The sequence below is a fragment of the Zalophus californianus genome, chromosome 4 (assembly GCF_009762305.2).
Source record: "Zalophus californianus isolate mZalCal1 chromosome 4, mZalCal1.pri.v2, whole genome shotgun sequence".
Taxonomy (NCBI): domain Eukaryota; kingdom Metazoa; phylum Chordata; class Mammalia; order Carnivora; family Otariidae; genus Zalophus; species Zalophus californianus.
In genome coordinates this window covers 37,640,659-37,665,064 of record NC_045598.1, presented here as the reverse complement: position 1 = coordinate 37,665,064, position 24,406 = coordinate 37,640,659, and the positions used below count along the sequence as shown (strand labels likewise).

Genomic DNA, 24,406 nt, shown 5'->3' with positions numbered 1-24,406 from the left:
AATGGGGAATCACCAGAATCGGACACTTCATGGGCTAAGTGCCAAGACCGGGACGGGGGGTGGGGGGGTGGGGCAGGTGTCTGTGGGAGGCACCAAACCTGGCCTGAGGGTCATGGGAGTCCAGAATGATAGGCTTGGGTTTCTGGCCAAACCCCACCACACTGCATGTGCCACACTGGGAATGATCTACTCTCAGTTTTCTGTATGCAACATGCTAATAAAAAATACCCTGTGGCTATTTCTGGCTGTTTCGAGAGGCTCCAAAAGGAAGACAGGTGTGGTAAAGTGTGTGGGATGAACCTGGGCTGTGCCAGTGAACATCCAGAAATCCAGCCCCAATCTGTGGCACCGCAAAGGGTCCTAGGCTGGGCGTCAGGCTTGGCTTTGAGTCTGCTCTGCCCCCAGCTTTCCTGTGTGGGCTTGGGTGAGCTCTCTCTTGCCTACTTTGGGCCCCTGTCTCCTTTCATCTTCTATATGATGAGGGCACAGGATGAGATCAGTGGTTTTCAAAATGGGCTCCTGGAGACCCATGGGTCTCCACAAAGAAGCCATGAGAACCTCTGCTGCATGAGGGCCTTGAGCCTGTAGGTCTTCAGGCTCTAGCCGGTCTCCTCACATCAACTAGGGAAAGTTCCACTTTTATCTACTCCACATACTGAGTTCCAAGTAAAGTTCCTTTGGAAAACAATAACAATAAAAAAGGATTCTATGGCCAAAAAAGGTTTAAAAAACCCCTGGGCCAGATGACCTACAGGGGCCCTTCCAGCTCCAATCTGGGAAGGTTCAAGTCTAAGTATTTTCTTCCAAGTTTTATTTAGCAAGCATTCCTCCAGCTCTTACTACACGCCAGGACTGTTCTTAGCACCCTGCAGATTGTAATGTGCTTAACTCACCGGAACACCTCCTTGCTCCACGAAAGCCACAGGACTGCGGAAGTGACTCCATGGGTCTAGGGAGGCCCAGGGGAGCAATTTCCCCTCCAGCCAGGTCTTCTGGGCACCTGAACGGATGACCTCAACCCCAGGCCAGGTGGTGCTGCCTCTGAGGAGCAGCAGGTGTATGCCGGGGCGGGCGTGGTCAAGGGAAGCCTGCATACCCCAGCCCCCCAGAGAAGTAGAGCGCTCCAGCCTGACATGGATACTTGCACACAAGGCCTGTTCCGTGTGGAAGGAAGTGCCTGTTGGCTTAGTGACGTGCACAGCAACAGGGCCATGGCCTCCTGTGATTCATCCCAGCCACCAGGCTGCCGTTGACACCCTGCACCAGGTGGCCGCAGATTGAATTTCAGGGTGCTCGCCAGAGCCTGGAGAAGGCCCAGAGGTGGGGTCTGACCTCATCCCCAGCCAGCTCATTAGGGGGAGCGGCCTGGGCCACTGCACCCCAGCGGTATCCAGCTCTCCACCTGCCAGATACAAAAGTGGGAGGGGACGGGCAGAGGTGATCTCAAGCACACTTGGCCCCATTGCCCACATCAGCACGTTGTGTACCTTATTACGTGAGCTTTTCTGTTCAGATTGTGTGTTCTGGAATGAGGTGGCTGGCGTCACAGGTGGGAGCTTCTGCCACATGATAGCATCATGCCCCAAATGCAGACAGAGTGCCAAAGGCCTAGGGTCTAGTCTGAGGGGCTTACTGAGTAGCTTTGAAATAGGAGGTGACTGACCCCAGCAGGTGGCACTAGGTGGCACTAAGGCGGTAGGCAAAGAGTAGAGTGACATCCTCTCGTTGCCAGCCCCGTGCTGAGAGCTGCAGACACAAAACGAATAAAACGTAAGTCCTATCTTCGAGAAGCTCAGAGCCTAATGGGAGAGCCAGGTAGCTAACAGCAGGCACCATCTCATGTTCGCGCCGGGGTGGGGGACACAGAAGCACGGTGGGTCGCTTGTCCATCACCACGGTGCCGGGCAGCACCAGCACTGAGCGTCTGCTCGGGGGTCTGGACCCAGTGGCAGGTGGGCCCTGCTGGGCTCAGCTGGCCCTTACTCGTATTGTCCGGGAGCTGGCTGTCTGTTGGCTGGGCTGGGATGGCCTCGGTGGGACAGCTGAGGCAGTTCGGCCCTGCCCGTCCTCCAGTGGGCTAGCATGGGCTGCTGTCGGGTCCGCGGAGGTGTAAGAGGCAGTGGCAGCCTGCTTTTCAGGCCTCTGTACGTCCTGGTGACTTATATCCAGAGACACAATATCAGCACGGGAGGGAGCCGAAGAGCTCCATGGCCAAGGGCACGAATACGCGGACAGGTTAAGGTTTGGAGCCACTACTCTGGCAGTCTGCCCCGCAAGGAGGCTGTGGGGGCCTCCGGCAGGGGCCTGACTCAGCCCCCAGGTGGTCAGAGAAGCTTCCTGGGGAAGACATTTGAGCAGAGCCTGGAAGGCCAAGTCTAGATTTGCAAGGGGAGAGCAGAGGCAGGAGGTTGTCATGCGCAGAGAAGAGCATATAAGAAGCGTGGAGACAGAAGAGTGCTGAGTAGTTGGGTGTTTGGAGTCACGAGGACTGAGTAGGAAGCAAGGTCATCGACCACAGCAGGGTCCAGGCCACGGCCTTGCAGGCTCTACTGAACAGCTAGGCCTTTACTCTGAGGGTAGGAGGCACCTGTGAAAGTTTTGAGGAAAAAAAAAAAAAGAGAGGGAAGACGATCAGATTTGTGCTTTCAAAAGGTGCCTGTGGCAGACAACTACGGGATGGGGGGAGGAAAGGGGGTCTGCAGGGAGGGGGGCGGGTTGCACTGGGCCCAGTGGGAGATGCTCAGGACTGAGCTGGTGTGAGGTGGGAGGCCGGGGACTGTGGCCGAGGGTGGCAAACAGATGATGGGCAAAGAGCTTGCTCGAGACCTGAAGAGCGGAGGGCCAGCTGGGGCTGGGCAACAGCAAGGACAGAGGACTTGAGACAGCCTCTGGATCTTCTGCCCAGGAACTGCAGCAGCTTTTCCCTGCACCTGTGCTAAAGAACCCAAATCATGGTCAGACTCCCCCATTTTGTTGGCCAGGGGGGGTCTGGGATACACCGTCACATGAAGCTAGCTGTGCAGAATCGAACAAGTCCCTTCCCCTCATGGGCCTCAGGTTCTCCATCTAAAATGGGACATCTGAGATCATCTCTCAGGGCCCCCAAACCGTGGGCAGGCCATGTTCCATCAGAGTGTGGTCCTCATGGCAGAAGCAATCAGACCTCTAATGTCAGTCCCAGGGAGCCTGTTAAAAATACACATCCTGGGCTCCCCCTCGGAGATGCCGATTCTGGGCATGGGGACCAGACAGCTGATATTTTTGTATGATGCTCCACGTGATCCTGATGCCAGGCCGGTCTGGTTAGGGGGCAGCTGTGTTCCCAGGGCCCCGCATAGCGGCCCAGAGTGCAAAGGAGCTTTAGGAAATGTGCTGAGTGCCAGCATGGGTCTGATTCAGAGAGGCCCAGCCCCTTGGGCCTTTGCCTGTAGGTAAGGTGACTTCTGGAGGAAGTGTCCTTTGGGTGGGGCCTTGAAATCTAAGTGGGTTTTCTGTTTGTTTTGCTCGTGTGTTTGTCTTGCTTTGTTTGCCGTGCTCTTGATTACAAAATTAGTCTGTGCTCATTCTAGAACTTTCCTAAGCACAGGAATAAGAAAAATTTAGTCAAAAGACAAACGCACCCATCATTCCAAACCCAGACACAACTAGGTTCTCATTTTGCCCCTTCCTCAGATAAGATGTTGATAGCCAGAGCAGAAGTGGGGACCCATGTGGGCAAAGGGCTGGAGATGAGAACAGGCTGAACGTGTCCGGAGGCCAGTGGAAGAGTTCAGCCTGCGCCAGCCGGTGCCAGGCCCCACACACCTTCTCTGTTTCAGGGCCTGTTGCCCCAAAGTCCAGAGCGAGGAGGGCCGGGCCTGGAGGTGTCAGGGCCCCCAGCCTGATCTAGAATTACAGCCTTTATTCCTCTCTCTTTCCTCTGTGCAGGTGCTGTTTGCCCTGAACCAGACTCTGCTGCAGCATGAGAGCGTGCGGGCAGGGAGCCTGCAGGCGCCCTACACCACGGAGGACCTCATCAAGCACTACAACTGCGGGGATCTCAACGCTGTCATCTTCAACCATGACACATCCCAGGTGAGGCTCCCCTCCTCCCACCCAGTTCTGAACCCACCTAGCATTTGTTAGACACCTACTATGTGTCTGGTGCAGGCAATCATCTCTCTGCCATGGGAAGCAGGACCTATTGGTATTCCATTTTACAGATGGGAAAACTGAGGCCCAAAGAGGCAAAGAGACTTGCCCAAGCCCACAGCGCTTAATTGTCGAGTTCCCAAGTTATCAAAAGCACCACTCAAGTCTGGCGTGTGTGGTAGAAGCTTAGCCTTGTAAGAGCAGGGAGGCCTCTGAGAAGTTCAGTTCAGTATCTGGAGAAATTAGAGGCCAGAGGAAACAAGTTCACAGTTAGACCTCGGGCTTGAGTCCAGCTGGGGGCGTTCTGCCTTGAGTCAAGTCCTAGAGGAAAGACTACCCACAAGTGGGCAGAGAGTGAGGAGCACCCCGAGGAGCTGAGCATGACTCCACCAGGCATCCACATTGCCCTCGGGATAAATTCCAAGTTACTCTGTCTAACACTTGAGGCCTTCTGTGTCCTGCCCTCTGCTGACCTTGTCCCAGCCCAGGTGCCCTACCCCGCAGACCTTGTTCTGCTGACCTATGCCCCACGCCATCCGCCTGCTGATGCCACTATGCCTCCGTTCAGGCTCCTCCTTCCTCCTTTCCTCCTGCTGGGCCATGGTCCATTGTTACTTCCTCTGAAAAGCCCTCCCTGACCCTCTGGATGGTGTTAGATATTCTCCTAGACCCCTCTAGGACCCCTGTGCCTTCTGTCATGGTGCTTGGTTAACCACTCGTTCAAGAGCAGTTCCTTGCTGTGGCTCCCCATTTTTCTCAGTGTAAAAGCCAGAGTCTCTGTAATGACCTGTGTGGGCCCCGAGTCTTCCCCTAACCCCCACCCCATGTCCTCTGTCCTCCCCTCACACTCACCCCTCAAGCTCTGCGGGCCTCCATGCTATTCCAGGGGACCCCTTGGCATGCTTCACCTTTGCCCTTCCCCAAGTATCACCATGACTCACCCCCCATCTCTACTCAGACATCATCGTCTCAGTGAGCTGGGCCCCAACTCCCTGATCTAGAATTGCAGAATGAACCCTGCTTCCACACTCTCAACCTCTTTATTATGCTCCATTTAACCCCCATGGTCTTTATCATCTTCTCACATACTTACATATTTTGATTCATTGATAAGTGAATATTTATTGTTTGTCCTCCCCACTAGAGCATAAGCTCCCTGAGGACAGGGATTTGCATCTGTTTGATCCATCAGTATATTCTCATTGGCTAGGCCAGTGCCTGGCACAGAGCAGGACTCAGCAAATAGCTGCTGAATGAATGAATGAAATTGGTTGTAAATACCGGGCCCAGTGCTATGAAAAGGGATATGGGGTGGTGGGGGGCAGGGCAGCCAGAGAGAGCCACCTCAGTGGGGCGGACGGGAGAGAAGGGGACATTCCGTAAGCAATAGCACCCAAGTGTGATCCTTGCTCCAAGGGAGAGTAGAGGGTACAGCTGAGGCCTGGGGCAGGAGCAAGAGTTTAGGTGGACTCAGGGCAAGAAGGAAGGATGCCTGCAAGGTGAGAGGTCAGGGAAGAACCTAACCTGGCCACGGACAGGAGGAAGCAGAAGGTTCCAGCAGAGGCAAGAGAGAGCAGGAGGAGGGGTGTGAGTTTGGGCTGGAGGTGTAGCCGGGGACCGGGCTGAGAGGTTCTGTGTGCGCGTGCCACCGTCTAGAGCCAGAACTCCCTGAGGCAAGAGTGTGCCATGCCTCCCTCCGTCCCCAGGCCCAGGGCAGGGCCGCAGAGCGTGTGTCAGGGAACAGCTGTCCAGGGAGCGAAGGTGAGGGTGTGTTGTGCTCCGGGCAGTGGAGGCCATGAAAGGAAGGATCCAGAGACCCTGCAGAGGAGGCTCAGGACTCTGAGAGCCCCGATTCCAATCTGTAGGTCTGAGAGCTTCTGTGCCGGAGCCCGCCCTGTGTCATCCGCCGGGAGAGAGCCTGGTGAGCTCTGTGGCTGCAGGAACCTGGTCAGCACTCAGGGCAGCCTGGGCGCGCAGTAGCTGGGCTGGGGGCAGGGGTGGACAGGACAGGGCCCTGCTGCGGCCGCGGCTGGCACGCAGCTGTGAGAGGGAGGAGGGGGGTGACCTCAGGCAATAGCAAGCTCAGATTTACTTCGAACCTGTGTCCAGATCCACTGATTTGTCTCTGGCAGGTGAACTGCACTGGGGGGTCCCCTGGCGGTGCCCGTCCTTGAAGCGGGACAGAGGGTGTAGTTGGATCGGTGCACCCAGTTAGGACAGCAAACTGGGCGGCACTCCCCTGGACCCCCTGGGTACACAGGCAGAGTCTAGCCCCCAAGGGAGGAACTAGGCAGCCCTGCCCCCAGACACGGAAAAGCCTAGAGTCGGGGTAGCAAGGCTAAATCCAGGGCCATGCGCTGATGGAGAAAGGGTCCAGGTGACATGGGGCTGCCTCTGTAGCGAGAGGCCTCGAAAGCTGTGGGGAGCTGAGAACACACAGCCTGTAGGGGTACAGTCACCGCCCGTAGGCAGGGAGGAAATGGTGTTGGAACTAGGCCTGAGAAAGGAGTCTACCGGGCAGGGCCGAAGGGAGGGGCTGGCTGCCTGGTTGGGCGGGGAGGGATGTGGATGGTCCTGAGGAATGATCTGCAGAGCAGGGGGCAGATCATAGGGGGTGGGGGTGAAAATGTCTGCTGAGGGGCAGAAGCCCTGGAGTTCAAGCGGGAGAGGGATGTGGTCAGAAAGATGTCTCTGGCCACAGCAGAGGATGATGCAGTGGCCTCTAGAGGCTGGGGTTGACAGGTGCAGGGGCCAGGATGGGGGACAGGGGCTGGCTGCACCTCTGTCTTGATCTCTCTTGCCTCCCTACCCCGCCATTTCACCTTCAGAAATGGCTCATGCCCCAACCTCCCAAAGCTCCCGGGTCACTTGCACCATCAATGCCCCACGATCACAGGGTGACCCAAAGGAAGCGTTGTCTGAGCCCTTCAGCCTGTGTTAGGTGGAGAGCAGCCATATACTTATCATCTGTCCCCAGACACTTTGGAAAGTGAAAGGTCAAATATAATTAAGGGTCAGAAAAATTAACGGGCATGGGGCAGTCTACCTTAGCCATGAAACTGGACCATCCTGGACAAAGCAGAACACACGGTTATCTGTGAGGTACCTCCTCCACACGCCCTTGGTGGGGTCAAAGCATGGACCCCACAGTGACTCCCTCACTGGGCTGTGAGCCTCATCCAGGGCAGCAGACCCAGTGTGAGGGTGCTCTGTGACCCCTCGCCTGACACAGGGCTACACTCATGGAAGTTTGTAGAAGTTGTCTGTTGGATGGATGGGCTGAAGAGAAGGGATGAGGCCACTGAGGTCAGTGACGGCAGTAGACCCGAGCATTTGACCACCAGATCTGACCCTGTCCTGGCTGTGGGCCAGGGGAGCCTACACTGAGGTCGCTCCCCGCGGCCCCACCCTAGCCCCGCCTGGCCCATCTATCTCATCGTCGCACCTCGGACTCATGGCTCTAGGACCCCAGGGACCTGACATGTCCTCTTTCAAATTCTATGGTGCATCCTGCACTTAAACTTGTTGTGGGAGATTTAAGGCTCCTGACAAGTCTAATGACATCATTAATTTGTTTCCATCCCAGCCTGGGCTCAGACCCAAGTCCCATCCTTGGCATGGAGCCAGGGCCCATCAGCATGAAACACGCAGAGAATGTCAGCCAGCTGCCGGGCAGTCCCAGAAACCCCAGTGGCTAGCCAAACTGCTTCGTGGCTTTGACATTGAACTTTCTGGGTTTTGTCCTTGTTAAATTTTTTTAGCTCCCTAAGGAATGAATCGAGATTCATCTTTCCACAAATGCACATTCATGGTGAGGAAGAGCCTCTGCCAGGACCCTTGGCAGAAGGGAAGGGAAACAGGATGCTTCCTTCATGGCTCTCTGGTGATTCTGAGGGCTTCTATTTGTCATCTCTGTCTCTACCCCCTGCTCAAGGTCACCCTTCACTGTAGCCTCTGCCATTGTAGGGGAAAATGATGAAGCCAGCTCCATCCCCCAGGCTAGTTGTACAAAGCTGACATTTAGTCAAGACTTTTCTTTGTGCTCTGCACTGTGCTAATAAGCACTTTCCAAAACTGATCTTATTTAATTCCTACAACAACATATATTACTCCCATGTTACCAATTTGGACACGGAGTCTCAAATAGCACAAATTACTTGCCAGTTAGAGAGAGGCAACCCAACTGGTAAGTGGCAAAAGAAGGATTCCATCCCAAGTTACCCTGGCTGTCTGAAGCCAGGACCTGCCTTCATAACCACCTGTTGCCTCTCAGCTCATTCCTTCATGCATTCATTCACTGATGGAACAAATGTTTATTTCTTGGTACAACATCCTCCCACATTCTCTGCCATACCTGAGGAACAGAGAGGGCCATGCCTCCAGAAATAACCCTTTTGAGCCACAACTCCTCCCCCATTCAGAAGCCCTTCCTGGAGCTGTATCATGTCCAAACGTGTCCTGCTTTGTCAGGTCTGCCAATCATCCCTTCCATCATTGGTGGGAGGGGTAAGAGCTCCATTCCTTTGTTTATCCATTCGCCAAACACCGACTCTGGTTGGGCACCAATCTCTGATTGGGCCTCTGGCAGGGCTGCTGCGTACAGCTACGCAGGTTGTGCACTGAGTAAGTTTAGGTTTTATCAGTCATATCATTGCCTTGTCATCCCAGAACAGTGAATCAGGCCTTTATGGCAGAGAAGCCCCTCCCCTCCCACTCTGGGGAGCACCCTGGTGCTTGGCCAGTAGATATCAGAGACAGATGTCCTGGCCCTGTCCAAATCCTTGAAGGCTCAGCCTCTGCTGACGTCTCCATTTTCCTCAGAAAGAGTGTTGACAACTTGTCAGTGGCTCTAAAAGCCATGTGGCTGGGCCCCATGACCCTTGGGGGCTAAGCCCTGCAGGACTTCAGTCTCCTCATGCCAACTCTCCACCTAGCTAGCCCATCAGTCAGTGAGGCCTCGTGTTCTGTGCATTAGCCTGAGTTGATGAAGAGAGAAGGGGAAGAGGAGACTCCAGATGGAAGACATCCTGTGCACAAGAGCTTGGAAGGTGGAATGACAGTGAGCGGTTATGGGGAAATAGAGAGGATGTTCTGACTCATGCCCCCATCTCCTCCGTGGCTCGTGGCTTCTTCTCAGGCCCCGCCCACCCTTGGAGGCCACGGTGCTGGGACACCTGGACCTGACATCCAGGCCGGAAAGACAAAATGCTGGGTATGGAGGAACCCAGGAAGAGGAAATGCAATGAGGGGGGACAGTGCGATTTTATGTTTAAGATTCCAGAAACCTTTCTGGGCACCTACTGTGTGTCAGGCACTGGGGGCCCAGGAATGACAAGGGCTCTGTCCCTGGACTCAAAGAGCTCTCTGCCTAGTTCAATAACATGTCAGTGACACTTGCCCCCGGCCACAGACCTGGGTGTGGACAGTGGGCCCAGAGCTGAGAAATGTGGAAAGTTCCAAGCCAGGTTGTGGAATGAACCATCATTATGGGAGGCAGCTGTGGTCCTGCAGTTGACGTTTTTAGGAAGGGCTGGAGGGGTTTGGTTCTGCCCTGGGAAGTAGTGGAGCTGGGAATGGGGAGATGGTGGTGGCCAGCCAGGGCTCAGGCCTTGGGGAAACTGGAGGCTGTGACCTCTCCTGTCTTCTCTGTAGGGTGGGCTGGGCTGAACGCAGCCCGTGACAGCACCCACCATCTCACCTAATCCCCATCTTACACATGAGGAAACGAGCTGAGAAAAGTTAAGTAACTTGGGCAAAGTCACACAGCATCAGAAAGAGGCCTGAATCCAGGTCAGCCTGATCCTGTACTCTGTGGCCTCCCTCCTACACCAGGCAGCTCAGCTGACCCTCCACACCCGCCTGCTGAGTGAGTTCCTTGCACACTGGGCTGGGTGCTGAAGGGAGGACAGTAAAGGAGCCGAGAGCCGTCCTGCCTCCCAGGCCCTCTGCGTTCTGGAAGCAGAGGGTCGACAAGCAGAGACACAGGAGCCATACCTCCTTGTGTTGCCACCCCACCAGCTGTGAGACTTTGCACACGTCTCTGGATCTTTCCACTCTTGCTTTCTTCATTTGTAAAACTGGGATAACCACACTCCTCTCAAAGCGTTTTTGGAATTGATGAAAAACCCAGACAAACGGTATAGCCCACTCCACGGGCCATTTAAGAAAGGTAAGTGGCCCACTCCGCTGGGCTTGGTGTCTTTGCCTAAAGCCCCCCGTGCCCTGGGAGCACTGAGGGCACCTCTGTCTTGCCTTTGCAGCTGCCCAGCTTCATCAACACCACCCTCCCGCCGCACGAGCAGGTGACAGCACAGGAGATCGATAGCTACTTCCGCCACGAGCTCATCTACAAGAGGAATGAGCGGATGGGAAAGAGGGTCATGGCTCTTCTGCAGGAGAACGAAGACAAGATCTGCTTCTTTGCCTTCGGAGCAGGTTGGGCCGGAGTGGGGAAGGGATTATTTGCAGAATCTTTAAGGGCTGGGAGATTTGTTAGACCCTCCCCTGACCTCTCCTTCCTAAAGGAAAACGTGGAGGTCCAGAATGGAGCAGGAGAAGCCACGCCCCACACTTCTCTTGTTTCTAGCCAGGGGTTCTTCCGTAATAGGCCCCATGGGCAAGAGGGGTGACCCTGCCGGGGCCAGGACAGCTTCTAGGGCCCCTTCATGCCCCAGGAGGCCGTGCTGAGAGCCCAGAACAGTAGCTGGCTCCCACGGCCAGCCCAGCCTCGAGCCCACCCAGAAGAGCCAGGGCCAAGCGTAGGAGCGCCACGGGGCCTGGTGGGGAGAGGCGGGCTCCAGGACCCCACGGCCCGGTCCAGCCCCCTCTGGGCTGTGTGACCTTGGCACGGTACCATCAAGGGCGCAGGCCCCTCTTCTATGAATGCACAGTGACAGCAATGACTAGCTGATGAATTGAAAATCTCTATCGTGTGGAAGAGTTATAAAGATTAGCAGTAACACTTCAATAACCTAATAGCAGGAACTCAGAATGGCAGCTAGCTTCACTGTCATCCCAAGCATCAGGACGGTTAATACACGCTTTGTCATCCCACCGTGGGCCATGAGCTTAATGCTTCTCCTGGGGGGCTCTGGCCTCTCTGTGCAAAGGGAAGTCCGGATGTCCAGGTGCAAGGCTTGCTGCCCCCACCCCACCCCCGTCTCCTCTTCCCTCTTCCCCCTCACTCCTTCCTTTCCCTGTGGCTGTCTCCTGTGATGATGGGACCAGGGGATGGCATTTGCCTCCTTTATCAGCCAGCTTTGGCTCCAGAGCCACAGGATAGAAATGTATGTCTTGCTCATGTGGGCTCAGTCCACCCCCTGATGCATGACAATGAAGGGAAAGGGACCACCCCTGGGGGGGGGGGGTGGGAGCACTCACGGCCACTGCCTCTCCGCCCTCCTTCCGTGGCCCCTGGCCTGCGCACCACCTGCCCACTCAGGTCCCTGTAGCCCGGGCCAGTCCTGATTCTGCAGTGGGGTGTGTCTGCTGTGGGAGGTCTGCCTCCCCCGCCCCGCCATTCAACCCCATACACGTCAAGGGGAGGGCCAGGGTCCTCTGACTGTGCCTGTCTTCCCGCCTCTGTGGCCCTCAGCGTGGGGGCGGCTGGTGGGACAGCGCCCGTGAGCCACCCCTGCAGCTGGACAGAACGAGTCCTGGCTTGCGTTGGAGCACGACCATGGCCTGTGGTGGCCTGTGGCCGACCCCTTCCCCTCTGACAGCCTGAGTTCACGCATCTGAACAGAAGGATTCAGAAAGCACAGGGGCCGCTGGTGGCTCCAGGAGCTATTCCAACAGTTTTCAGAGAAAAGAGGGATTCCCACTGGCGTATCTGGAGAGGCCAGCAGGAGCAGGACCTTGACCAACCACGTGGAGAGGGCAAGGCTACCCTCCAGGTGCAGGATACCTACTAGGGACCTGGCATGAGTCAGGACAGCTTTGGGGATGGTGAGGGGTAGAAGTGCTCCCCAACACACCCTCTCACCATCCAGCTGCCTCCCTACTCCTCCCTCCGTGGGCATCTAGGCAGTGCTCCTGCTCCGGAATGGCCCCCCACTGACTACAAAAGGGGAGCCATTCTGAGCGGAGCCAGCCTCCCGGTGAGCGTGATCCCTGAGGGAGGCCAGTAAGAGCTCCAGCATTCCACATGGCCCCCCTGAGTGGTAGGGCCGCCTGCCCCAGTGGTCCCAGGGCCCGAGACCAGAGCCACCCAGGGTCTGAGCCTAGCTCTTTCCTGTGGGTGAGGGAATGAGGGAGCTTGGAGATGAACTTCACAGCAGTGCGGGCGGCCCTGGGCACTGGTCTGCTTCTCCTGAAACCCAAGTCCGTGGAGACACAAATGCCCACTCAGGCACTCAACCAGCATGCAAGCACCACGCCCATCTCCAGTTTCCTCCCCATCTCTGCAACCCAGCAGGTCCCTGGTTGGTCCTGTTGACAGACTGCCAGAAAGACTCACATCCGTCTACTCTGTCCATCCCCATCGCCACCGTCCCAGGCCAAGCCTCCATCAGCTCCAGCCTCCGGGCTCCAGCTCAGCCTCCCCGCCTCCAGCCTGCCCTCCCCGCCCCCACCACAGCAGAGCCGCTGGTTGCCACTGGCTCTGGCCCCCACCCCCGCCTTGAGCTCCCGGAGGGCCTGCACCACGTGGCCATCTGTGTTTTTAGTAGCGTGTAACAGGTTTCAAGCTTGATGAGTGTATGAAAGAATGAATGAGTGAAGGCATGCACACATGAACGAATGCATGTTGACGGGCTCCTCCCCTCCTGGTCTCGTTGGGCCTGGTGGACATGACAGTGGTACAGTCAGGGCAACTTGAGCCCCACCTTGGCTCTCAGAGGCCTGCTGTCCAATAATAAGCCCAGAGCCACGTGCAGATCTTGCTGGAAGCTGCCGCTGGAGGCTCAGCCCCTCCTGAAACAATGTTCTGAGAATTTCAAAGCTGGCTGCAGCCTCTAAGCTCAAGCCTGCCCGCCTCATCAGAGCCCCGGACAGACTGAGGGCCCAATAGGCCAAGATCTGGATGAAGCTCATGGCAAGTCAGGGAGAGAGCCAGGGCTGGAGCCCTGCGCCCAGGAGCTATGATCCAGGGGCTCTGTTCTTATGTGCCGTCAGGGAGCCCGCTGCACAGACCTGTTTTGGTGTGGAACGTGTCCACACACGATCTGTAGCGAGAGAAGTCCACGGCCGCCTCACTGCCTTCTTATGGCTAAGTAACGCCTGAGCCCCACATCCTACGGCAGGCTGAAGATTGATGTGCAAGGCGGACACAAGCACCCTTGGGCAGCGTGCAACCTGCAGACGGCCTGCAGACACACCAGTCCACTCTAGACGCCGCTGTCTGGGTGCCTCTGCAGTCCCGTCTCAGGCCTTCCTCGGCCCACCTCTGCTCCAGCATCCCTTTCTGGGAGGCCCCGGGCACAGACTGGGGTCTCCATTACCAAGGGGCAATCGGCCGCCCCTTCTCCCTTCTGCTCTATGGAGACATTCGGTACAAAGAGTAAGAGGTTTGGTGTCAGGATGCTTGGGTGTAAAGTGGGGTTCTACCACTGTCAGCTTAGAGACACCAGGAAAGCCATGTCACCTCTATGGGCCTCAGTCTCTCATCTGCAAAACAGGGATAATATACCTGCCTTGTCAGATTGTGCTAAATATGGACATTTTATATCACAGGGTTGAAATTCTCTACCGCAGTGGAGGGATCTTTATAATAAAAACTCCTACTGTGTGCCAGCCACCACTCCAGGCTCTGAGATTATATTACCTTTGATCTTCACAGTAACACCATGAGATGGGCTTTATTATACTCATTCTGCAGATGAAAGCTAAGTCCCAGAGAGGAAGAATGGCTTCCTCAAGGCCACGCAGGCAGACCTTCAACTTGAACCCTGGCTTCTGAGTCCCAGTCCCAAGCGTTTCCTCCATACGTGGTGCCCTTGCTCTAGAATTCCAGAACTGTGGATGGCTCTGTGGGAAGGGTATCCTTTTATCTGGCACATCCCACAGAAGAGTAGTCTCCTTGGTGTCAGTGATGTTTCTGCGGCGAGACACTATTTGACCTCTTGTGGAGCTTATTCAGTGGCAAGTGGTGTGTGACTGTGTGTGACAATTCTGAGCTGGCCTGGGTGACATCTAGGGGCCCAGACGGAAGCCCTGCCTCTCCAGGAGGTGGCTGTGGCCAGTGTGCAAACCCAGATGTTCTGGAATGACCTAGGCCACTGTCATGGGGAGGAGTGCCAGCCCAAGGGGAGGGAAGACCTGATTCTCGACTATCAGGCTCAAGGACAAGCTGATCCTGCAGGGCCCCCACAGATCTCGTGCAGGTTCTTGGATTTCTTGGGTTTCTTCTGCTCTTATAAATAACTTAGAAAAATAGGTACTAGGTGGTGAGTTTTTATTAACTAAATTTATTCAATTTACAGGCTTATCTAATATTCTGAAATTATCTCCTTTCTACCATGTTCGAAGTTAAACATCTTTTGCTTTAAAACAAATAAACAAAAAAAAAAAAAAAATGGTGATATAAGGCAAAGGGAGCTTTCGGAGCCCTTACTTGGCCAGAGTCAAAGCTGGTAACTGTACCGTTCCCCCTACCCACCCCGCTTTTCTTACGGCGGGACAGAATTGAGCACGCCTGAAACATGATGGAAAGAATGTCATAGGAGGGGTGAGGCTGCTCAGTGGGGAAAATTACTAGCCCAGGGCTTCTGAAAAGGAAGGAAGCGGCAGGGGGTGGGGGGGCGGTAACCAGAGCTCAGGTCAAGGGTCTGGCCGTGGGTAGAGAAGGGCACTTCTTCACCTGTAATTGAAGGAGGGAGAAGGCCAGCAGAGGGGTGATTTGCTAGTGGAAAAGTCACCTGGTGGCTTTCTAATCAGAGCTCCTCTCTAGGGAGGGTAAAGTCATCTGCGGCAAAAGAGGAGGCAAGTGGAGGGTTCTTGGTTTAAAGAGAGACCATTTGGCCTAAATGCAAGCGAGACTGGCTATAAGAACTGGCATGGACAGCAAGTTAGACAGGTCTCATCTCATGGGCCAACTGTGATTGGTGGGTAGTGGCTGCCTGGAGCCTGGTGGTGTGAGGGGTGACAAAACCACATCGGGGCTCAGCAGAGAAGAGGTTCCAATTGATTAGGGATGCCTGCCGTGGCTCCAGAGGAGGGCACATGTCTGCCACCTCTCTGCTCTGACCGCTAGCAGCACAGACCCCTGACTGGCAATGAGAGCCCACGAACCTGTGAGGGGCTCCAGTCACAGGCTGCAAAATTTTCTACAGCAACACTGAACAGCTAGGGTATAAATGTAAATGCTGTCCCCTGGGCCTTCTCCTGACTTGATGCTAGCACCCACTGCTCACTGAGCATCCCACTGTGTGGGTGCTACCCCAGGGCAGGGCCCATAGCTTCTCAGAATCGCCAACGCCTAGGAGATGTTCTACAAAGGCATACTAGACCCAATCGCCCAGAATCAAGTTCATTCCATTTAGTCACACAGTATCTCCTAGGCCTCAGGCCCCCGAGGGATAGAGAGGTCTCAGTCCCAGGCACTAAAAGAAAATTACAGTTTTGTCCCTAGCTCCAGGGAACTGGGCCTCCTTGGGATGTGTTGATTTATCAGCTATTCCAGAATCTGGAATGGACTAAGTAATGTAGAAGCTGGAGGAGCTGGGTTGAGATACAAACCAGACTCAAAGGTGGACCAGATAACCACTAGGGCCCACTCTTTTCAAACTCTAGAGCCAGTGGTTACCGTACATTCCAGACCCCTAAAGTGCTATAATCTGAATATGCTTCTACTTTCTGGCCTTCCAAAGCCCTTTGACCCTGTCTATCTCGGGCAGGGTGGCTCTAACCCCCACCACCCTATCCTCCCAGCCTTCTCACCTTCTCGTATAGTTTGCTTCCGTCACTCTGGGATTCATGGGAGGGTTTTGGAGCTAAGAGCTTCCAGCCCCTGGAGACCCCTCTCTGTAGGGCTATGGCCGCCTGCCCCATGAGAAGCAGAAGTCCAGGCAGAAAGCATTCTCAGGCGGGCAGTGTGAGCAGCAGGGACAGCGTGCTGGGACTCTTTCTTGCCCCAGCCCAAGTGCCACAGGCCCCACTCAGCAGCACGCCGGGGCCTGGGACACAGAAGCCGATTGGTGGTGAAGGCCCCGGCTCGAGAGAAGGGATAGAAGCCCAGTGTCCCAAACACCAGTAACATCTTTCTTATTAATAACAGTGGCCACAACTCCCTGTAAGTGGCACCATCCTGCTTGAAGGACATTCATATGACCTTTATGTCCTCAATTCCTCTTGGAGGGAAACAGGATGGTATTTATTATTCCATTAGGCCGATGGTTAAATCGAGGTGCAGATGGGAAGTGAGAGACACAGAACTGGAGTGAAATGATGGTCACGCTGATAGGCTGGTCCTTGGACTGCTCAGTACCACCCCCCCCTCAAAAAAAGATCCAGCTGCTGCTTGGGCCTCTGTTCTGCTGATGGTGCCCTTTTCGTCTTCTGCCTGGGCTTTCCACGACCTCCTCTCTAGGCTCCCACAGCCATGCAGGATTTCCTTATCACAGCCCTGCTTGTGCCGAGCCCCTTTGTCATCTCCCAGTCTAGGAGGGAAGGTAAATCAGAGAAGGCTTCCTGGAGGAGGTAAGAACCAGTTAAAATTTTCCCGGTGCTGGTCCAACTGCCTTTGGTTCCTCATCATCCCACAGTCCTCGGGACAATACCACACCCGCCTCCCTCCCGCCGGAGTTCTCCACTCGGCAGCCTCAGGAACAGAGCTCATGGCTGAACATAGAAGAACAGCCATGTCCCGTGTAGGGCCTCTTTCACCTTAGAAATAAGGAGTGCAGCTAACAGGGAGCACACGCCCAGCCGCTTTCTCCTCTCCCAGGGGAACGCCCATGGCCTGCCATACTCCCCATGCTGGAACATGAGGCCACAGCATCCGGAAGTGTTTCAGAATTTCCAACGGAGCTTCAAAGGAGCCTACTCCCCACCATGCTCACATCTGGCTGCTGGCACGCCTGCTCCAGGCTGTGATCCTTGGCCAGAGTCGCCCTTCCTGTTTCAGCCCAGAGGAACATCCCATCTGCTAGCTTGTCCCTCCCTGGAGCCAACCCTGCCCTCTGGGATGGGGGAGAGGAAAGAACGGAGGACCCATATCCCAGGCTGGATCTGTCAGTGAGCCGGGACTTATGGAACATCGGCCATGGGCTCGGCACTCTTGCTGGGCCGTGTAGGGAAGGCAGGAGAAGAAAATGGCCTCGATTAAGAGCATGGGCTTTGGAGCTAGACTGCCTGAGTTAGAAACCTAGCGCTTCTCCTTAGAGGAAGTAGCCTGAGCAGACCAGGTGCTTCACTTCTCTGACGTCAAATTTCCCCCCAGTTAGGGGGCTGGTCCTTGGACTGCTCAGTGCCTGGGGCAGCACCGTCACTGGATAAATGTGAGCTCTTGATGTTATTAATACTTCTGAGTCCTCACCTGTCAGAGCCCACAGTTCCCCGAGGACAGTACTCCCCCAACCCAGGAGAGAGCAGGGCCACCCGGGGCAGAGGGGGTGGGGGGAGGCAGAGGTGCTCTGTGGCCTCTGAGGACCCAGATAGGTCATGGCACGGAGACCCCAGAGTCTGCTCAACTCCAAGTGACAGTGAGGCTCAGGAGCAGATTGGCCAACAGGAAGCTTTCCCAGTCCCAGGTGCTATAATTCCAGGAGAGGAGCCTCTGGATGTCGTGGAGCAATTACCTTGGCCACAGTGAGCCCCTGGCTGGGTGCCACGCCCTGCAGCCACAGAACCCACCACAGGCTCTGTCTCTGGGGCTCTCCCCCAGAGCCTCACTGTGACCTCGAACCCCTCTGCACAGTGATCACCTGGGTCTAGAGTGGTGTCGGGCCTCAGGAGGAAAGGCTGCCATGTCTGACCCATCTCAGGGTCCCCAGGGCCTGGCACATGCCTGACATGTAGGAGGTCCCAGGAGAGGCTTGTGGAGGAGACACTGCTGAAACCCCCAGGGCTTATGTCCTCACTGATAGGGTGGGGTGCATGGAGGAGACTTCCTCACCTCTGAACAATATTAACTGAAAGACAATCTATGTCCAAAGAGAATAAAAAGGCTCAAACCCTGGGGATTTTAGAAGAACCAAGAGGATTGGCGTGGAGGGATGGGCCTGGTGGGGGATGGGGGGCGTGCTTCTAAGAGGAAAGACACAACTGGGGGAGGTCTGAACAGGACCCCCAGACTGGGCAACGGTCAGGCAGGTGTCAGAGGCCCCGCAGCAGCTCCAGCCCTAGAGGGAGGCTGCCCTGTGCCCAGGGAGCCCCCGCCTCAGCAGCTGCCCCCATGAAGTGCCCTTTAAACAGATGCATTCTAAGCCATGAACAGGCTCAAGCAAACCCCAGTTCTGCGCCTCCTCTCTGCGTGACGCTGGGCCAGTTCTACTGGCTTCAGAAGCATCGCAGTGAGGTCAAGTGACACTATGACTCCAAGCGTCCAGTTCCGTCTGAGTTCTGGAGCAATGGGAGGTGGGGTGGCTTTTCTTGGTATCTGTATCCACCCTCCCATTATCTACCAGCAGAGCTGAGCTGACCAGCGAAGGCTCGGGGCTCTTTGTTTCTGACATCCTGGGTTCTGGCAGGCTCCAGAGAGGAGCAGATGGTAGAGGGGGCAGAATCGGGTTCCACCTGGACATGCCCAGCTCCCTGGAGGGTGTCTGACTCCCCTCTGCGCGGGCCTGACAAGCATTCAGTGACTCTCTGATTGCACACGTCCAGGGAGGGAGCCCTCACTCCCTTACAGAGCCGGACAGTTGCCTTGGAGGGTGTTCTTTGGGCCCAGCTGAAACCTGCCCTCTTCGTCTTGTCCTGCCATGAGTCAGAATCCCACAGCTTGTCCCACTGCCCTGACCCTCACCATGGCCCGCCTCCCCTTCCGCCCCATATTCCAACAACCTGGAACCACGGTGGTGGACCCCTCTTCTCTTTGTGCCCCTGCAAGTGCTCAGTCCTCCCTCGTGAAAGCCCTTCCTTTTAACTCCACAGCCCCTGGAGGCCCTCCCTCCCTGCGGGGCTCTCGATGCTGTGTAAAGGTTTTCGTGCATGTCCCCCACCCCCACCCCGCCCCGGACTGTGATCTCCTCTGGGGTGGGGGCCATGTGTCTCAGCTCCAGCACAGGACTGGGTGCAGGGGAGACGTCCTCTCCGTCCTCCCTGAACTAAAAATGCACCCTGCCCTGGCTGGCTGGGGCAACAGGGGAAAGGAAACCCAACTCTGCCAATTTCCCAGGCAGACCTTCCTTGGGAGATCCGAAGCCCCGTGGTACCCCCAGTTGTCTGTCCATCCCCAGGTCCCCCCATCCAGCCCTCCCATCACACTTCCTCAGGAAAACAAACACCTCCGTCGCTTGGCATCCGGCTGGCTAATCCTGGCAGCTAGATTAGCATTTGAAAGTTTCCCTTGCGTTAATTTCATACAGAACATAAATATGAGCTTGGGACCCTCTTCCAGGAGGAGAAAACTGGAAACCCAGCAGGCTCACTGGAGAGAAAACATGTGTGCTGGCCGAGGGGAGCCTCTGTTACTTTGGAGCCTTTGTGGGAACATCTGATTCTCCCCTCTGCCCGGCCCCCCAACACTATCTTGAAATTACCCTGTTAATTGGCGTATTCTTCTTGCTGAGGACTCACAACACTTTTCTCTCTGATCTGGTGAACCCTGGAAGGACACACATTGCTGACAATTCCCTGCCCCCCAAATGTGAACACAGGATCCCTCACAGATGCTAAGACTTCAGAGCGAATGTACTAGAGCATGCAGTGAACTAGGACATGGCTGGATAGAAGTCAGAGCTTGGCCTTTTACCAGCTGTGCGATTTAGGGCAAGTCCTTTCCTCTCTCTGAGGTGCCTCAAAAGGCTGCCACAAGGCTGATGTGAAAGGACATTTGAGAAGCACAGTGTACCCAGGAGATTCACTGAGTAGGAGTTCGTGTTCGTGTTATCCAATGACGGAATCATAGAGGTGGGAAGACCCATGAGACCATGGAGGGCAACTGAGGCACAGAGAGGGTAAGGAAACTGTCACAGAGCCCTGTGGCCATTGAGCGAGGTTTTCTGTCCTAACCCCACAACAGGGTTCTTTGCTCTGCCTTACCCTGCCTTTCCATGTCGGGAGGGTAAATGGGGGCTGCCAGGCTGGCCGGGCCAGCTGATGGGTAGAGGCTAGATCCAGCCTGGGCTCCGTTTGCTGAGTCTGATGCCCTGGCCTGCTTATACCTGGAAGAAGAGGGGCCTTTCCTCTGCACTAACACATCACGGGGCTGTGCCCACTGGGAGCAGGACACTTCCCTTGTTTGTATATGAATGTCCTTTAATGGTACTGTGGCTTGTGGGGTCCGGGAGGCAATCACCAAACCAGCCCCACCGTTTTACAGACCTACAGTCCTCCGCCTGCCCGCCACCACATATGTTTCCTCCATCCCACCCGTCCTGGGAGTCCTGGCTACGTGGGTCCCTCCTCCAGGAAGCCTTCCGTGATATCTACCACCATGCCCCATGTTTTCTTTTCTGGGTTCTTTTTCTCTTTTCTTCTTCCCTCTCTATCTCTGTCTCTTGGTATCTCTGCCCTGTTTTTGTCTTTTTCTTTTTCTATCTCTTTGCTTTCTGTTTCAGTGTCTCTCCTTTTCCCTCTCTCCCTCCCGCTCTCTCTGAGTCTCTGACAGCCTGTCTCCCAGCCCCTCTCTCCCCCTCTCATCTGTCTGTCTTTTCTCTGTTTCCTTGTGTCCTGGCGCTCTCTCCTTCTCCCGGTCTCTCCCGGGGAGAGTCTCTCTTCCCTCCCGGCCCCTCTGTTGTCTCCTCTCCCCTACTCCGTCCCTGTGGCTCTGCGCGCCCCACCCCTCACTGTCCTCCCTCTCTTTCCTCCTTTCCCCGTCCATGTAGCCTCAGCAGATGAAAGGGAACGTGCCTCCCTGCGGAGAGCAGGCCAGAAACAGCTGTCAGTGCTGGAAGGAATGGCTGAGCGGTGGCCAGGAGACCCCAGGAGCCTGGGCAAGCCCCAACACTGTAGGGCCCCCTTGGAAACTTGCCACACCTACCCTGCAGGTTCCAGGATGGGCGTGGTGACTTTTTCGGAATTTGTGACCTTGGAGGCAAGCCTAGGCCCTGTCTGCCAGCCCCTGGGGACAGCGGGCACGGGGCCCTGACTTGGGCTGGTGCAAGGCCCAAGCTCCTGGGATTGGTGAGATCTGCCGGAGCATCCCCAGGAGGCTGGGCGGGGGCTACCAGGGAAGTGGATCTGTGAGCTCAAGTCTTCTGGGGCTAGGATGAGATCACAACAAGGATATGGAGCAACAGGTCTTGTCATTCATTCATTCAACAAGCATTCACGAAGCCACCGTTGTGGGCCAAACTTGGGCTCAGCCCTGGGGCCAAGGATGAATCAGACGCGGCTCCTGCCCTCGAAAAATTCACAGTCTCCCCTCTGGTGGCTTGTTGGGAACGAGTTCTGACAGGGGCATCCCGGGAGGGCGGGAAGATCATGCCAGCTGCAGAGTTAACAAGGAAGGCCGTGTCTGCAGTGACTCGGGCAGAAGCTGATGGTGACCTGCGCTGGTCAAGCACGGTTAGGAGGAAAAAGATCAGGGGCACTCCGGTCACTGATTGGTCGAGACAGGGCCCATGTGACTTGGACAACAGAGCTCAGTTGAGAGACATCCTGGGAGAGGAGGGTAAGCTGGCTCTCTAGGCTCTGGGGGCTGTCAGGTGGAGATGCCCAGTAGGCTGCCGGACAAACGGGTCTGGGCTAGGGCAGTAGTCGTTCCAGAGTGGTCTGCACTGTATGGTCATTGAAACCACATGGTGGATGACTTGTCCACAGATTGTGGGGGAGCAGGACGCTATGGTAGGGGAGGCGGGGCAGTGAGAGGGTTATGAAGAGAAGTGTCGTGGGGTCCTGTGAAGCCAGGCCCAGAGAGGGCAGGGCCGGGGCCGTGCTGGGAGCACAGGCTCAGGAATGGATGGCTGGTCTGTGCCGTCCTGGGCCGGGGGTTCATGGGGGGGGGAGCACTCCCTGGAGCCGTGCGGGAGCTGCCTCTTGCCGGGGCAGGGGAGGGCCGCGGGGTGCAGACGGTGGTCTCTGCCCCACAGGGAAGGAAGTGAAGGTGGGTGTGGCTTAGAGAAGGAAAGAAGGGATTTGAAAGACTCATTGCTGATTGCTTCCAACTAGTTTCTCAAAGTATTTGAAGTCTTCTGTTCAGGGTCTTGAGCTGCACCGTGAGGGCCTGGAGCTACTGAGGGTGAGGACATGGATGGGGTGCTGACTGGACCCCGAAACGCTGTCAGGCAGCGCTCGAGATCCAGCTGGAACTCTGTAAGGCTTGGGCCCTTCCAAACACCGCCTCCACCAGCATCAGGAATGTCCCTTTTGGAGCGGGTCACACTGCTCATTAAATACTCTGTGCTGCTCCTGTGCAGCCTGAGGCAGCCTGCTCTCCCTGCTGGTGCTTGAAATCCTCAGGGCAGACCTCTGCTGGGCCTGGAGGCCCTCGCCTTTAAAGGGTCTCCATGGAGGCAGGGAAGGAATTGCCTTTGCTGCCAGGAGTCAGTTCCAAGAACTGTTGGCAGTGAGTTCCTGCAGCCCATGTGCCAAAGGCCACCGTGCCCAGGCCCGGTCCCAGGTCTGTCACACTCGCGGGTTGGGCAAGAGTGGGCACGGCCCTGGGGTCCCGCCGAAGACTGACTTAGCACGTCACCCAGGAGTGCACGATGGGCTTCTCCAGCTCAGGAGACTCATAGCCATTCCAGGAGCTTGGTCTCCGTCCTCAACAGGACTGGGTGAAGGCCAGGGCCCTGGGAGGGACTGTTGATGCCTGCGTGTCTGTGTGTCTCCTGCAGTCAGCTTCCCGGATGAGCCTCACTTGTCCCCTAACCTTATACATGCCGTTCCCCTTGTCTGGAACACCCCCCCCCCCACCCTGTGCCCAACTCTCATCCTCACCTGGCTAATTCTTATCCCACCCTTCAGCTATCAGTGCCTCCTCCAGGAAGTCTGCCCTGCCTTGAGGTTGTGCTTCCCTCCACACAGTACTTAGCCCCGATCAAAAGACCTTGATTCTGAGACCGAGTGCCTGGAACAGGCCCCTGTCTCTTCACCCCTGGCTAGCACTAGATATCCATTCGCTCAGTGTTTGTCAGATTAATGAACTGAATCGGTAAAGAAAGGGAAGAAGGGAGGGAAAATACATTTTCATCAGGGTGTCTGGAGTCAAACCAAAACCTTCCCCGTAGAGTCTGAGAGCCGGGGGAGCCCGTGGATCCCTCCCTTGTACACAGAGACATTGGGTGTTTGAGCATAATGGATTTGCCCGAGGTCTCAGAGTGAGTGAGGTGGGTCCTGGACTAGAAGCCAGGTCTCTTGTTCCCAGACCAGTGGTCTTTCACGGTGATCCCAAGGTGGACTCCAGGGACAGGGGCAGGCCAGCTCGAGAGTGCAGAAGCCAGCCCAGAGGTGTGCAGGGTGGGCGGCAGAGCGTGGCGGGCTCACCCCCTCCCCCCGCCCCGTCCACCCGCTCTGCAGTCCCAGCCTCACCCCCTCTGTGCCGGAGCCTCTCCGTTCCCGCCCAGCTTGTCCACTGTCTGCTCTCCTCAGACCTCCCTGGGGCTGTCAGCGTGCTGACCTTCCGGCTTCCCACCTGTCACCGCCTGTCACAGGCGATTAGAGTAATGGCACAGGGATTTCCCCCCAGGTTCTGGGCTGAATGGGGAGCGGAGGGGAACGTGCTGCCCATGTGAGTGGGGCCGCAGGGCAGGCACACGGGCTAGGAGGCAACAAGGGGCCACTGCCACTCTGCCCCCATCAAACAGGTGGGGAAACCGAGGCCCAGGGAGGGCAAGGGGCTTGCCAGGGTGCTGATTCCCAGCAGAGACCGCCTCCACAGTCACTTAGCCTCCTGAGGACCCTTCCTAACCAGAGGCCGGGAGAGCCTTCTCTGTTCACAGACCTCCTGCCCGAGTCTTGCTGAAGGAGAGCGATTTCTGGGAGCATCTGGGGCCGAGGCCCTCCGTATTCTGAGCCACCAGCCCAGGGCTGGCCTCGGAGTAAGTGCAGCAGAAGTGTGTGTTGGATGAATGATTAAGGGGTTGGGGCGAGATGAAGACCGCCCCCCCCCAAGCAGGGACCAGCTCGGCGGTGTTCAGCTCCGGCTTTATACCCCTTCTGAGCCACCGCCTCTGTCGGCTGCACCTGCGGCCATTGCAACCACGCACTGCTCTCCCCTTCCCCAGAATCTGAC

General features: G+C 56.2%; 1 protein-coding gene across 2 annotated transcripts in view; it reads left to right on the top strand.

The window, feature by feature from the left end:
- TRABD2B (TraB domain containing 2B) overlaps positions 1–24,406 on the top strand; it is a 207,938-nt gene that overhangs the window by 165,664 nt on the left and 17,868 nt on the right. For both annotated transcript variants that reach the window (XM_027576377.2, XM_027576371.2), the window contains exons 3-4: positions 3,928–4,074; positions 10,392–10,566. In XM_027576377.2, the coding sequence (XP_027432178.1) occupies positions 3,928–4,074; positions 10,392–10,566 (322 nt within the window). The remainder of the gene's footprint in view (positions 1–3,927; positions 4,075–10,391; positions 10,567–24,406) is intronic.